Source organism: Erythranthe guttata, chromosome 13, assembly GCF_056151865.1.
Source record: "Erythranthe guttata isolate IM_541 chromosome 13, IM_541, whole genome shotgun sequence".
In the NCBI taxonomy this organism is placed as follows: Eukaryota; Viridiplantae; Streptophyta; class Magnoliopsida; order Lamiales; family Phrymaceae; genus Erythranthe; species Erythranthe guttata.
Genome location: NC_142545.1, coordinates 18,865,642 through 18,878,065, shown reverse-complemented (window position 1 = coordinate 18,878,065; position 12,424 = coordinate 18,865,642). Strand labels below are relative to the sequence as shown.

Here is a 12,424-nt window from a genome sequence, read left to right as displayed (position 1 = left end):
TCCAACATAACCAATAAAATAGTACATTAATAATCTCATAATTTCAATCTAGGGTTTTGATAAAATACATAAAACACATCATAACACAATCAAACCAATATGTCGAGTTAAAAAACTCTAGTACATTAATAATCTCATAATAGTATAATAAAATGATAATGGTAGTATCATACGGTATTCATAATAGTATACTACTGTATTACAACGGTTTATCACTTAACCGAAGTTACCGAGCCATTACATCGTAAACACATCTTTATAGCAACCAACCCACCAAACCTCAACAAAATCCGTAAGAAATTCGCCATAAAAAAACCCTAAAATCATGAATCAAAATAAAAAATGCAGAATACTTAAAAATGATTAAATAGACTGCAAATACATTTGAATGACAATACATTAATATCATCAAAAATAAACTTAAAATGAAAAATCCATACGCTAAATTAAAAAAGACTACGAAATATATTTTAATGTACTACCGAGCACACTAAAATCGACTGTTGTAAACAAATAAACCAACTATCAATATGGATCAAACTCATGAACTCGACCACAGCAGACATTTATTTCAATTATTGCATAAACCAACTACGACGCTCAAATAAAACAACTCTGGTCCGACTGCGTGAACCATCCTCTTATAACTCTGTGAATCCTCTTCCAAACAAACATCATCAGCCAAAAATAAAGATGTATATGTGACGACGTAATTTTATTAAAAAACGTTATACTTAATAGAATCAAGTATCAACACAACTCTTAAAAATGTCTAACCACCGTACACGACAACCCTGGACATACAGCGAAAATAAAAAACGAAAAAAAACGCATTCATACCCGCTTAACAACGTACAACAATGAACGCTCAAATCCGATCCTATTTTCACGCGGTGAAAAAATCTTCAAAGACGATAGAAAAACGATTAAACGCTGGAGAAAATCTTCAAAACAGATTGTACACGATTTGATAGAAACGGCCAATGAACTCACGTAAATTTATTCCGTGATTTTAGGTAACGTATCAGCAAATCTCATATCACGTAGTTAAGGAAATAAATGCCGTTCAAAAATAAAACAGGGGTATTAAAGGGAAATTATATAATATATTTTGCCAAGTTGGCAAATTTGGGTGTATCTCAAAAAGGGAAAAATTAATTGGATCTACCTCATTAAAAAAATATGAACAAGGGGGTTATCCCTAATAAACCCTTAAATAATTAAGGTTATTTTAGTCTTTCTAATATATTTTACCTAAAATCAAGATACATTTATTGAGCTTCTTAATATTTGTGCAAAACAAAAAACGACACTTAATAGGGAACGAAGGGAGTATATAATAATTTCACATCAAAATTTAATAACTGTGAAAAGAAAAAAGCGCGGGCAGAATAATAATAATGATATAAAGAAAGATTCAAAATTCAAAAATAATAAAGATTTAAAAAAGAAAACACATTGTTTTGTCACTAACTAAACAACAACAAAATGGAAAAAAAATGTGGAGCACCAAATAAATACGGACATGGATAAGGATCCAGTGGGAGTAGTAGTTGTTATTGCCGGGCCCACTTATAATAATGTTAGGCCCATTTTGGATGGCCCACTTTAATATTATCTCTAATTTATTTAATCGAATTATTTTCGGTCAAAATTACGATTCAAATTCAACGTATGATTTAGTTCATATAATTTGACACAAGTAAATTAGATTTCAGAAACTTTAGGTTATTATTATGGTCAAACTTATACCACCGAGATATATTCTTGATGTAAACATATTGAATTATTATTTCGATGGTTTAATATTTCGCTAAACTAGTACGATTCTGCTAGTCACGACTGTATTAATTTCTTTTTTATAATTACGATTGGTGTTTTTGACAAAGTAATTTCCTCATTCAATTTACAGTTTGACAATCATTAATATGATATAAAAAAAACTATAATTTCCCCATTGACTAATTTATTGGCTGAAAATAGAGTATTTAAGAGGACCACCAAAAATTGTAACTAGACTCGGGAAAAGACTAAAATTGTAAATTTACGTGATGGACCTAAATAAAAACATTCGTGTCCTTATTTTATCCACTTCAATTCGTGTCGCTTACTTAATCCCATGTCACTATATTCAACTACTCCTATTTTCTTATATTTAATTTTTAATATTATTATTTAAAAAAAAAACCCTCTCACAATTTTATATTTATTTAATTAATTATTGCCTTATCAGATCTCAACGGTTTTCATTTCCCCCAAAAATATTTCAAAAATCTGCGCATGATGTATGTACAGTTTCCATTTTCCCTTTTGTTTTTCTTCACATGCATCTCCTGTTTTTATTTATTTTTTATTTTTTCTAATAATAATAATAATAATACAATACCCCCCTAAAATCTTCTGCAAGGCTCTGCAGAAAAAAGAGAAAACCTGCCTTTTGTTCATGGAAGGTTTTTGTTGTGTTTAATTAGGATTATCTGTTTCATTAGCAAGCGTTAATTAATAATTAGCCTCGTAAATCTCATATTTAAACCACAAATCTCGAGGTTTGTTTTTTGGACTTTGTTTTTTTTTAATAAACCTTTCTCTGCAAGAAGCTCCACCGTTGCGGACGAGCTCCGAGTTTGCTTCCGCTTTCAATTTTGCTTCTGCTTTTGTTTTTTTTCCCGGGGATTTTGCTCTGGCTTCTTTTGTCATTTGCAAAGATTTGAACTTTTACATTTTCCTGCAATTTTCACCTGAGAATTGCGTTCGCCGAACGGTAATTCGGCATCTGGGGAAACCGTAGGTGGCATCGGAGCATCGGAGTTTTTTTTTTAGGAATTTGTTTTAGGTTAGGGTTTTAGCCTCAATGTTTTTGAACAATGTCGACTTAGACATTGTTCGGAATCTGAATTGCGAAGCCTCCGTTTGGGCGGTTCTGATCTAAATTGGAGGGTTTTGCGGTGGATTCCACCTCAAAGGAGAGAACAAAATGTTGTCTATATCGCCGAATTCAATGGCTCGGAGCTCATTGGAGGAAATGCTGGATTCTCTCCGGCAAAGAGACGAGAATGAGAAGCCGAAGGACATGCCTCCAGCTCTGCCAGCACGTCCCAGGTCAACCTCTCGTGCTCGCCTTCCGTCCACCAAGCGGCCGCTGCCTACGAGCTCTGGAATTGGGGAACTCGACATAGCCGAGAGCTCATCCAATTCTAATGTGGAGAAGGAAGAAAGAAAAGGATTGAGGCGGAATAGTTTTGGTTCTAAAAATGTTAGAGAAATGAAACCAGGGGAATCACCTTACCAAATGGCAGCATCAGATGAGAAAGGACATGATCTCAAAGCAGACGAAGAAACCAAGGCCAACGTTGAAAACTCCAAATCGGGGTTGCTCCAAGGGTTTAGGGAGCCCGAATTGGATGACAACTTGGGATATTTCATTAAAAAGGTAGACGATTTGGTTCGGTTTTGTTGTCTGATTGCTGGTATTGATCTTTTTTCTGCACAATTTAGATGCTTGGTCTTTATAAGATTAATCACGGGTTTTGGGGTGAACCTTAGTTTTTTTCTGTGGTTACATTTCATATACGAGTTTCTGTTTCTTATGATGCCAGATTGAGTAAATGGAAACCAATTGCGATGGAGGATCATATAATTTGTTCTGGCTTCTTCGTTTTCATGAAACTATACGCATGCTTGAAAAGCAAGCAATGAAAAGGATCCTAGCAATCATTATAATAACTACTATTTTGCTAGAATCTGAAAATAGTAGCCTTCTGTCTTAGCTCTCTTTCCTTATCTGAGATCCAACTTTTTCTGCAAGATGTCAAGTCAGGATACCTATTTTTTGATATGCAACTGGCTCATATTGTTTCCTCTCGTATCTTCATTTCTGCCATATTATATTCTGAATCTTTTATGTGCAATTTATGGTTAAGAACAAAAATAAGTTTTAGATAAGTTTAAGGATTTCAGTGGTATCAGTTTAAGATGAGTTTTATTTAGAATATTGGAGGGGTTCAAATGGTAGCTATATTGCTGTAACAATGACATGGATAGCATCTTATATTGCTAAATTATTAAGTATTTTAACATTTTGCATTCTAGATCTGATCACTGGCCAATCATTTTAAATTATGTTCAGAAACTTCGTGTTTGGTGTCGGCTACACAATGTTCCATGGCAATCGGGGCAAATACAATCAACTTCAGGGGAAAAAGCTTCTGTTCGGCTTTTGGATGAAAGTGTTAGTTCATATGTGCTCATATATAGTTAGTATTTATGATAACACTGAAGAATTGAGTGGGAAACTTTATGTACTCACTATGTTATTGGTATAGGTTGTGACAGTTCCCACACAAGACCTCTTACCTGCCAATCCGGACATCCTTGAGGGGGTGGATGATCTTATACAACTTAGTTATTTGAACGAGCCTTCAGTTCTTCACAATCTTCAGTATAGATATTCTCGTGACATAGTATATGTAAGTAGTTATCTAGCATTTTTCTTAATCTGTGCTGTAAATGCTTTCTCTTTACACTTTTATCAATTTCTTGTTGCTGTTGTACTCAGAGTAAAGCAGGCCCTGTTTTAGTAGCAGTCAATCCTTTCAAAGACGTCCAGCTATACGGGAATGACTTTGTTACAGCTTATAGACAAAACCTTCTGGACAGCCCTCATGTTTATGCTCTTGCTGACACAGCATATAATGAAATGATGACAGGTATGGTACAATACTTTATATTAAGTTGATTGATCCTTATTGTTGACATATGAACTAGGCTGAAGAGTTAAATCTCATTTGTTTTTGCTACTATGAATTTTGCAGATGGGATAAACCAGTCAATTATCATAAGGTTCGTTGAACCTCTCTGTTTCTTGTTACTTTACCCAGATGGGCCAGATCTCCTTCTGATGCTATGACGTGTTGCTTGACTTATACTACTTCATTTGGTTAAATGCTTTTCTGTCAGTACAAAATGAAATGCTTCTGTTGTGTTTTATTGTATATGTTATATTATGTTACTGGGAAAGCAATAATTCGTTGTTATGGTTTGTAGTGGGGAGAGTGGTGCCGGGAAGACTGAAACAGCCAAGATTGCCATGCAATATTTGGCTGCGCTTGGTGGGGGTAGTGGTGGAATAGAGTCTGAGGTCCTGCTAACAAGCTGCTTATTGGAGGCATTTGGTAATGCTAAAACAGCCAGGAATAACAACTCTAGTCGATTTGTGAGTTCTGTTTGTCCATTACACCCTAATTCAAGAGGCATCCTACATTAATCTTTAGCAAACCAACATATAAATATATGGCGTGATGATATTCCAAATTTGGTTCAGGGAAAGTTGATTGAGATCCACTTTACTGCTGCTGGAAAGATATGTGGCGCTAAGATACAAACTTGTAAGCATATGCTTGAACTTGCCAAGTTGAATTTTGCGAATAGTACTACTTGTTGAATCTTTTTTAAAATGACTTTTTTCTACAATGTGGTGCATATCAATCATCTGTTGCTGAATCAATTACACAGTCCTACTTGAGAAGGTCAGTTTTTCTATCTGAAACAGTGTTGACTATCTTCTCTGATCTATGTCTCCCCTGTAACTTAACATTTTGAAACAAAATATGTCATTGGATCAGTCAAGAGTTGTTCAGTTGGCTCAAGGAGAAAGGTCATATCACATTTTCTATCAGTTATGTGCTGGGGCTCCTGATGATCTCCGAGGTTTGTTTTCAGCTTTTGTCCCATTTTAGTCTTGCATTTTTTTTATCCTTTACTTCTCTTTCTTATGTTTCTTTTCTTTCCAGAGTTCATTTTACTGGGACCTTTCAAATGGTTTTTGTCTGAGTTGGTGAACCCTGATTATGTATTTTGCCTAACTATTTCATGCATTTTGAAGTGTAAAATATGTGCGGAACTTACTCAATGAACAGAGTGTTCGTGGTGTTTTAACTGATGATCTTTATATAATTACACACACTCACTAAAACAACATCAGTATTACTGGCATTTCAAACTTTTGTAAGTTGGTAGGTGCAGTCTTCAGATTATGAAATATTTTATTGTCCACAGCAGGTGGATGAAAGATTTTCATGCAGAATATATGACTTACTAAACTATGGAAAAATCGAAAAGTGAGTATCTTCTATAATTTACCTCGTGCACATGGTTTCTTTTTCAGGTAGGTTGAGGTTAAAAGGGGCTTCTGATTACAGCTATCTCAATCAGAGTGACTGCTTGACGATCCATGATGTCGATGATGCTCAGAAGTTTCATATGCTTATGGTAATGTTTCCGACCTTGCACAGTATTATGTACTGGATTTGCAACTCACTGTGGTTTAGCTAATCAATTGCAGATCATCTATTCTTTTCAGTATATTTTTTCATGTTACTGTTGATTTTCTTTCTCTAGGACGCCTTTAATACTACCAGAATTTGCAAAGATGACCAGGAGCATGCCTTTGAGATGCTTGCTGCAGTATTGTGGCTGGGAAACATATCGTTTCTTGTTATTGACAATGAAAACCACATAGAGGTTGTTGCAGATGAAGGTAGCTATATATTTTCCTGCAGTTTATGCTCTTTTTGTCTCTTCAGCTCTTTTATTTCGCTGTATATTATCCACTTTGGGATATCATTTCATAGAAGAATATTCTGCTTGCAACAAAACCATTTTGCACCAAATGAACTAATATAAGCATTAAATGACATGATTATGTTAACTTGAGTTCATTTGTATCACATTCCGAAATAACTGAGATATCTATTATCTTTACATGGAGAGCATTTCTTTTTGATTAAGAATTTTATGCCTACATTTATTATGCCCACTTTATCTGAAGGTTACGACTCCCTTGACTATTTGACACGATTTTCCTGGCTGCAGCTGTTACTAATGCCGCTGGCTTGATCGGATGTGGTATTCAGGACCTAATGTTTGCTCTGTCAACCTATAGTATACAAGCTGGAAAGGATAAGGTCGCCAAAAACCTGACGCTGCAACAGGTTAGTATGTTATCACATATTCATTTTTTTCTTGAAAAACATGTGGATAAATGAAAGTTATTTGCTACTCTGGGAGACATACTTCGATACTTGCAAAAATCTTTTATCTAGTCACTTCGTCTATGTACGTCTGTGTTGAAGGTGTTTTCTCCCTCTAATTTAGGCAATTGACACGAGAGACTCATTAGCTAAGTTCATCTACGCGAGTTTGTTTGACTGGCTGGTAGAAAAGATCAACTTATCCCTTGCAATGGGCAAACAACACACTGGGAGATCAATAAGCATTCTAGATATCTATGGGTTTGAATCATTCAAGGTAAGTTGTGTTAACCTTTTCTTGTAATTATACTACGATGCAGCTCCGTCTCATTCCTTTCCTTTTTTTATTTCTTGGCTGCAGAAAAATAGTTTTGAACAGTTTTGCATAAATTATGCTAATGAGAGACTCCAACAACATTTTAACCGACATCTCTTCAAACTTGAGCAAGAGGTAAGCATCTAATACATGTTCCAATGATTTCGAGCTCATGGGCTTTAAATATTATTATTCCTTGCTATCAGATGAAGCAATTAACTTCATGCATATCATTGGGGATTGCATTTTTTCCTGTTCGACATGTTTGCTTTCCATGAACTTTAGCTAGCGTACAGATATTCCATTTTCACATCTATTTTTTTTATTCGCCAAATCCTGAATGTTACAATAATGACAATGCAAGTTTATTTTCTTGTTTATTTAATTGTTTATTTTTTTTATTTGTTGTATATTGTTTTCTACAGGGATACGAGTTAGACGGAATTGACTGGACAAAAATAGATTTTGAAGATAACCAAGACTGTTTGGATCTCTTCGAAAAGGTAGTTCTCTTCCCATATTCAAGAATCTCGACATTGAGTAGCAAGTGTGTCATATTTTTGTGATCTTTTATTTTTGTTCTCGGGTCATTTATGGTTTAACGGCGTTAATTTTAATTCATTTTTATGTTTGAATGTGCGGGTAAGAGGTCTTACGTGCTAGGCCAAATTGTCCTATTATGATAGATTTTGGTTGAACTTTGCGTGCTGCTCACTGTTATTAGATATCGTTTTTATCTATTATTTTGTAGTAGACCTATTGGAGCCTGCAAAAATTGAAATGCGGCTATGGTGACTTTTTTTCGTTTCTTTACAAATTTGTCTATTTATGTTTCACACTGGTGTGCTTTTTAACAGAGACCTCTTGGGCTAATATCTTTACTTGATGAAGAATCAAATTTCCCCAAAGCTACAAATTTAACTCTTACCACTAAGCTTAAGCAGCACTTGAAGGGTAATCATCGTTTTAAAGGAGAACGCGATGGAGCATTTACTGTCCGCCACTATGCTGGAGAGGTAAGTGTTACTTATGGTTACACCTTCATGGAATTTCTTTAAACCAATCTGAGCAATGACTATCTGCAGCATTAGAAATCTGAACAGAACTGTGGATTATTTATCTGGTATAACTCCTGTGCACAGTTGGAATAAAGTGTAACATTAAGAAGCAAGAACATATGTTATGATACGACAAATATTCTTGTTACATCTTCCCTTCAACTTTAGCCTGCCCGCCTTGTTTGTTTGGAAAAATGTTCTACTTTTGGAAGGTTTTAAACCCTCGTTTACTGTTAATCATCATCTGACTATTGGGCAAGATGCTAAAAGTAGTTCGTCCTTGAATTTTGCAAAAACATATTTAGGTATACCATGTGATTCTGTTTGCAATATACATACATTTTCCAATTTTTTGTTGGAGAAATATTTTCAACAAATCCATTATTACTGATTGTGTCCTTAGTTTTTACTAGAATTCCCTTTTATATTGTAAGCTGTTTCTCCAGTGGTCTGTAGTTATGAAATTTATTGAACCTCTTCACATTCATGGTCCACGATGTAAAAATATCAGACTGGTATAGCTTGACTGTATATTTTCTCATTTTTTAAAAACAAAAGTATGCTAGTTGAATTTTGTCTACACTTGTATGATTTGAACAGGGTAAAATAGCATCCACGTAAATACGAGATGTTAGATATGTCACTGCTGAATATTTTAAGTGCACATCTCCATGTTATCCATTAAGATATTTTTATCTTTGCATACCAAAAGAGTAGGATTCTTTTTATGTTGTGAATAAGATTGAGTCCTATTGCATTGGGAACTGGTTAGTTGCCCTGCTGTAATCAAAGCATTATGTAAATAGATATACCTCACTTGTGCTCCAAGATTCTTCTCCTGGTTGATATGCTCCTTTGCTAAATGTCGACATTGATATTTTATATGTTTCCTTACACGAGAAAACAAGAATGATAAACTAAACATTGAAGTTATAAAGTAGCAGCTATTGTCTTTGACCTATGTTATTACATTGGTCCCTCCAATATCACATTTTAAATTTTTTTACTGAGAGAGGCTTTTTCTAGGTTCTTTATGACACAGGGGAATTCTTGGAGAAAAACAGAGATCTTTTGCATTCTGAAATCATTCAATTACTCTCATCATGCACCAGCCAGCTATCGCAGTTGTTTGCCTCTATGCTCAAACAACCCCAGAAGCCTGCAAGTTCGCCCATCCAGGTGGGAATGCCTGCTTGTCAGAAGCAAAGTGTGGCCACAAAATTCAAGGTAAATAATCCTGTTCTTCCTCACCACGACCAATTGTAGAGTTTAAATTGATTCTCCTTTTGATGTGATAACTTTAATTTCAGGCATAATACAATTGTTTGCGCACTTGTTAATGTGCCAATTATATTTATCTTTGGTTTTCAGCATACATGATATGTTTCCTGAAATAACTTACATGGTTGCAGGACCAGCTTTTTAAATTAATGCAACAGCTTGAGAGCACAACACCACATTTCATTCGTTGTATAAAGCCTAATAACAAGCATATTCCTGGTATGTTCGATAAAAACCTTGTGTTAGAACAGCTTAGATGCTGTGGGGTGCTAGAAGTTGTTAGGATCGCAAGATCTGGATACCCCACCCGGATGACACATCAAGAATTCACAAGAAGGTGAACTACTACTATCTTCACGTCCATCCACTTCTTATGGGTACTTTAGATCTCTTACACTTTGTTGGCATGACTTTCAGATATGGGTTTCTACTTCCTGAAAATCATACTTGTCAAGATCCTTTGAGTACATCAGTTGCCATTCTGCAGCAGTTCGATATCCTCCCTGAGATGTACCAAGTTGGTTATACAAAATTATACTTCCGAACGGGACAGGTGAGTTTGTTTTTTGTTTAAAGGTCTATCATATTTCAATGTGTCAATTTTTGCAGTGTTGCGCTGATTGTATTCTGGATTGCTAATGGAGTATTATAAGATTTTCTGATCTTGTGTTGACTACAGATTGGTTCCTTGGAAAATGTTCGAAAACAAGTTCTGCAAGGTACTCTTGAGGTGCAGAAGTGCTTCCGTGGTCATCGTGCTCGTCGGTATTTTCACGAGCTTAAAAGAGGGGTAGTAACATTACAATCATGTAAGTCCCATTTCCTACAGCATCATTTGTAACTAGAACTATTCAGTTTGCTCTTAGAAATGGATGGGCAAGGAAAAATACGTTTGTTGTTCCGATGATTTCTTTGAATTTGTGCCACAATAAGTTTATCTCTTTTATCGGGTGGCAGATTGATTCACATGCTGCTGCTGCTTATTATCTGTATTCTTCTATAAGAATCGAACTACATGTCAATTCCCCCATATTTATTTTATTTCTGCTCCACCCTACGTACCAATTATCAAAAGGCACACTGTTTGTTCTTATATATATCTAATCATCAATGCAGACGTTCGTGGTGAAATCGCAAGAAAGGAGTACAGTATTTTACTCAGTTTGAAGAAGCAGGCTGCTTGCAAGAAGCTTGATGAGCAGCTTATGGCAGTCGTGCAAATACAATCTGGTAAAGCTTCTATATGCTTTTAACTGTAGCAGATGATTTTTGACGAACTATCCTATTTAAATATATTCCCTTGTGCAGTCATCCGTGGGTGGTTGGTACGGAGGTATTTTACTAGCCTTCAGGATTCAAAAGAGTCAAATGTTAGTAAACGGAGACCAGGCAGGAGGAGTTCTGAAATTAAGGTACTGTGTTGAAATGCTGGAAGGAGATATTTTAAGCTTCGTAACATCCTGTATCACATCTTTTGTTCTTGTGTGGCTAACTGAAAAAAGACGCTTCTAGCATGATTTGCATTTGCATTTCCATTTTGTAATTTTATAAACAAGTTTTGCTTTCATTGGTTGAGCAGGATCTGCCTCTAGAAGTATTGCCTTCAATTGTTGAAGAACTTCAAAAGCGGATTTTGATGACAGAAGCGGCCCTCGGAAGAAAGGAAAAAGAAAACGCAGCCCTGAGAGAGCAAGTGCAACAATTCGAGTCTCGCTGGTCGGAATACGAAACCAAGATGAAATCCATGGAGGAAATGTGGCAAAAGCAGATGGCATCTTTACAAGTAAGCATTTATAGTATTCCTCAGAAAATATCTGTTATGAATGCCAAGACTTTAGTATATAGAGCAACCAGCTAAAAGCTTTCGAACTTTATTTTCTGTTTGTGTGTAAAGAACTATGCTCGAGAATTTTCATAATAGGTAGTTTCCTTTTTGTTTTCGTATTTGCAGATGAGTTTAGCTGCGGCAAAAAAGAGCCTTGGTACCGATAACACAACAGGACAACCAGAAAAACATCATGGGGCCCAATCACCTTCTTTTTACGATTCCGAGGAGATGTCTTTTGGACCACACACTCCTAGCGGTAGCACCCCTACCAGAATTTTGAACAATGGCACCAACACAAACGGTGGCTTAAATTCAATCAGCACTCTTGCGAACGAGTTTGAACAGAGTAGGCGGAATTTCGACCACGAAGCCCAAGCAATTGTGGAGGTTAAGTCAGCAGATACTGTAAATTCAGTAGAGGATATACGGAGCCTGAAGTACAAATTTGAGGCATGGAAAAAGGATTTCAAAGTTCGGTTAAGAGAAGCAAAGGCGAAAGCACACAGGCTCGGATATGGTGATGCCGAGAAATATCGTCGGAAATGGTGGGGAAAGAGAACTAAAAGATTTTAATAACCATCAATAATTCGATTATTTTTATTTGCTTTGTATGTTAAAATAATTTGGTTATATAAGCAACTTTGCAATGACTGTCAGATGCTTCTTTTCAGGAAAAATCGTTTCGGTTTATGATAGTTAGGGGTGTGTGTGTGATGTTGTCATTGTGTTAATGGCTTCGCTTCGTTTCTCGTGTATAGCTTGTGTTTGTTGATGTAGTAAGGTTTAGAATGTAGTAGGATATAGGTAGTGTGGAAAAACCCCACTCGGAAGAAAAATGAAAGGAGCACAAAATCAAACACCTTGTAATTTGCTACTTCCTTTCAGTCTTCTAATTAAGAGCTGTTTAAATTAG

At 35.6% G+C, this 12,424-nt stretch overlaps 1 protein-coding gene across 1 annotated transcript; it reads left to right on the top strand.

The window, feature by feature from the left end:
• The first annotated feature begins 2,359 nt into the window (after window positions 1-2,359).
• On the top strand, window positions 2,360-12,423 carry LOC105948809 (myosin-2). Its single transcript, XM_012972040.2, has 24 exons — window positions 2,360-3,430; window positions 4,127-4,228; window positions 4,323-4,466; window positions 4,556-4,706; window positions 4,812-4,839; window positions 5,044-5,212; window positions 5,321-5,384; window positions 5,512-5,525; window positions 5,622-5,706; window positions 6,164-6,267; window positions 6,397-6,535; window positions 6,871-6,989; window positions 7,153-7,305; window positions 7,390-7,479; window positions 7,770-7,847; window positions 8,202-8,360; window positions 9,429-9,629; window positions 9,815-10,020; window positions 10,101-10,236; window positions 10,363-10,492; window positions 10,800-10,913; window positions 10,992-11,095; window positions 11,263-11,466; window positions 11,635-12,423. The coding sequence occupies exons 1-24, from the start codon at window positions 2,975-2,977 to the stop codon at window positions 12,082-12,084; spliced, it is 3,600 nt and encodes a 1,199-aa protein (XP_012827494.2). The 5' UTR covers window positions 2,360-2,974; the 3' UTR covers window positions 12,085-12,423.
• The last annotated feature ends 1 nt before the right edge of the window (window position 12,424 follows it).

Excerpts from the sequence above, each read along its gene's own strand:
- LOC105948809 (XM_012972040.2), top strand. The coding sequence starts at position 2,975 with ATGTTGTCTATATCGCCGAATTCAATGGCTCGGAGCTCATTGGAGGAA. Across the intron at positions 4,840-5,043 it reads AACCAGTCAATTATCATAAG|TGGGGAGAGTGGTGCCGGGA; the intron begins GTTCGTTGAACC and ends TATGGTTTGTAG. Across the intron at positions 6,536-6,870 it reads AGAGGTTGTTGCAGATGAAG|CTGTTACTAATGCCGCTGGC; the intron begins GTAGCTATATAT and ends TCCTGGCTGCAG.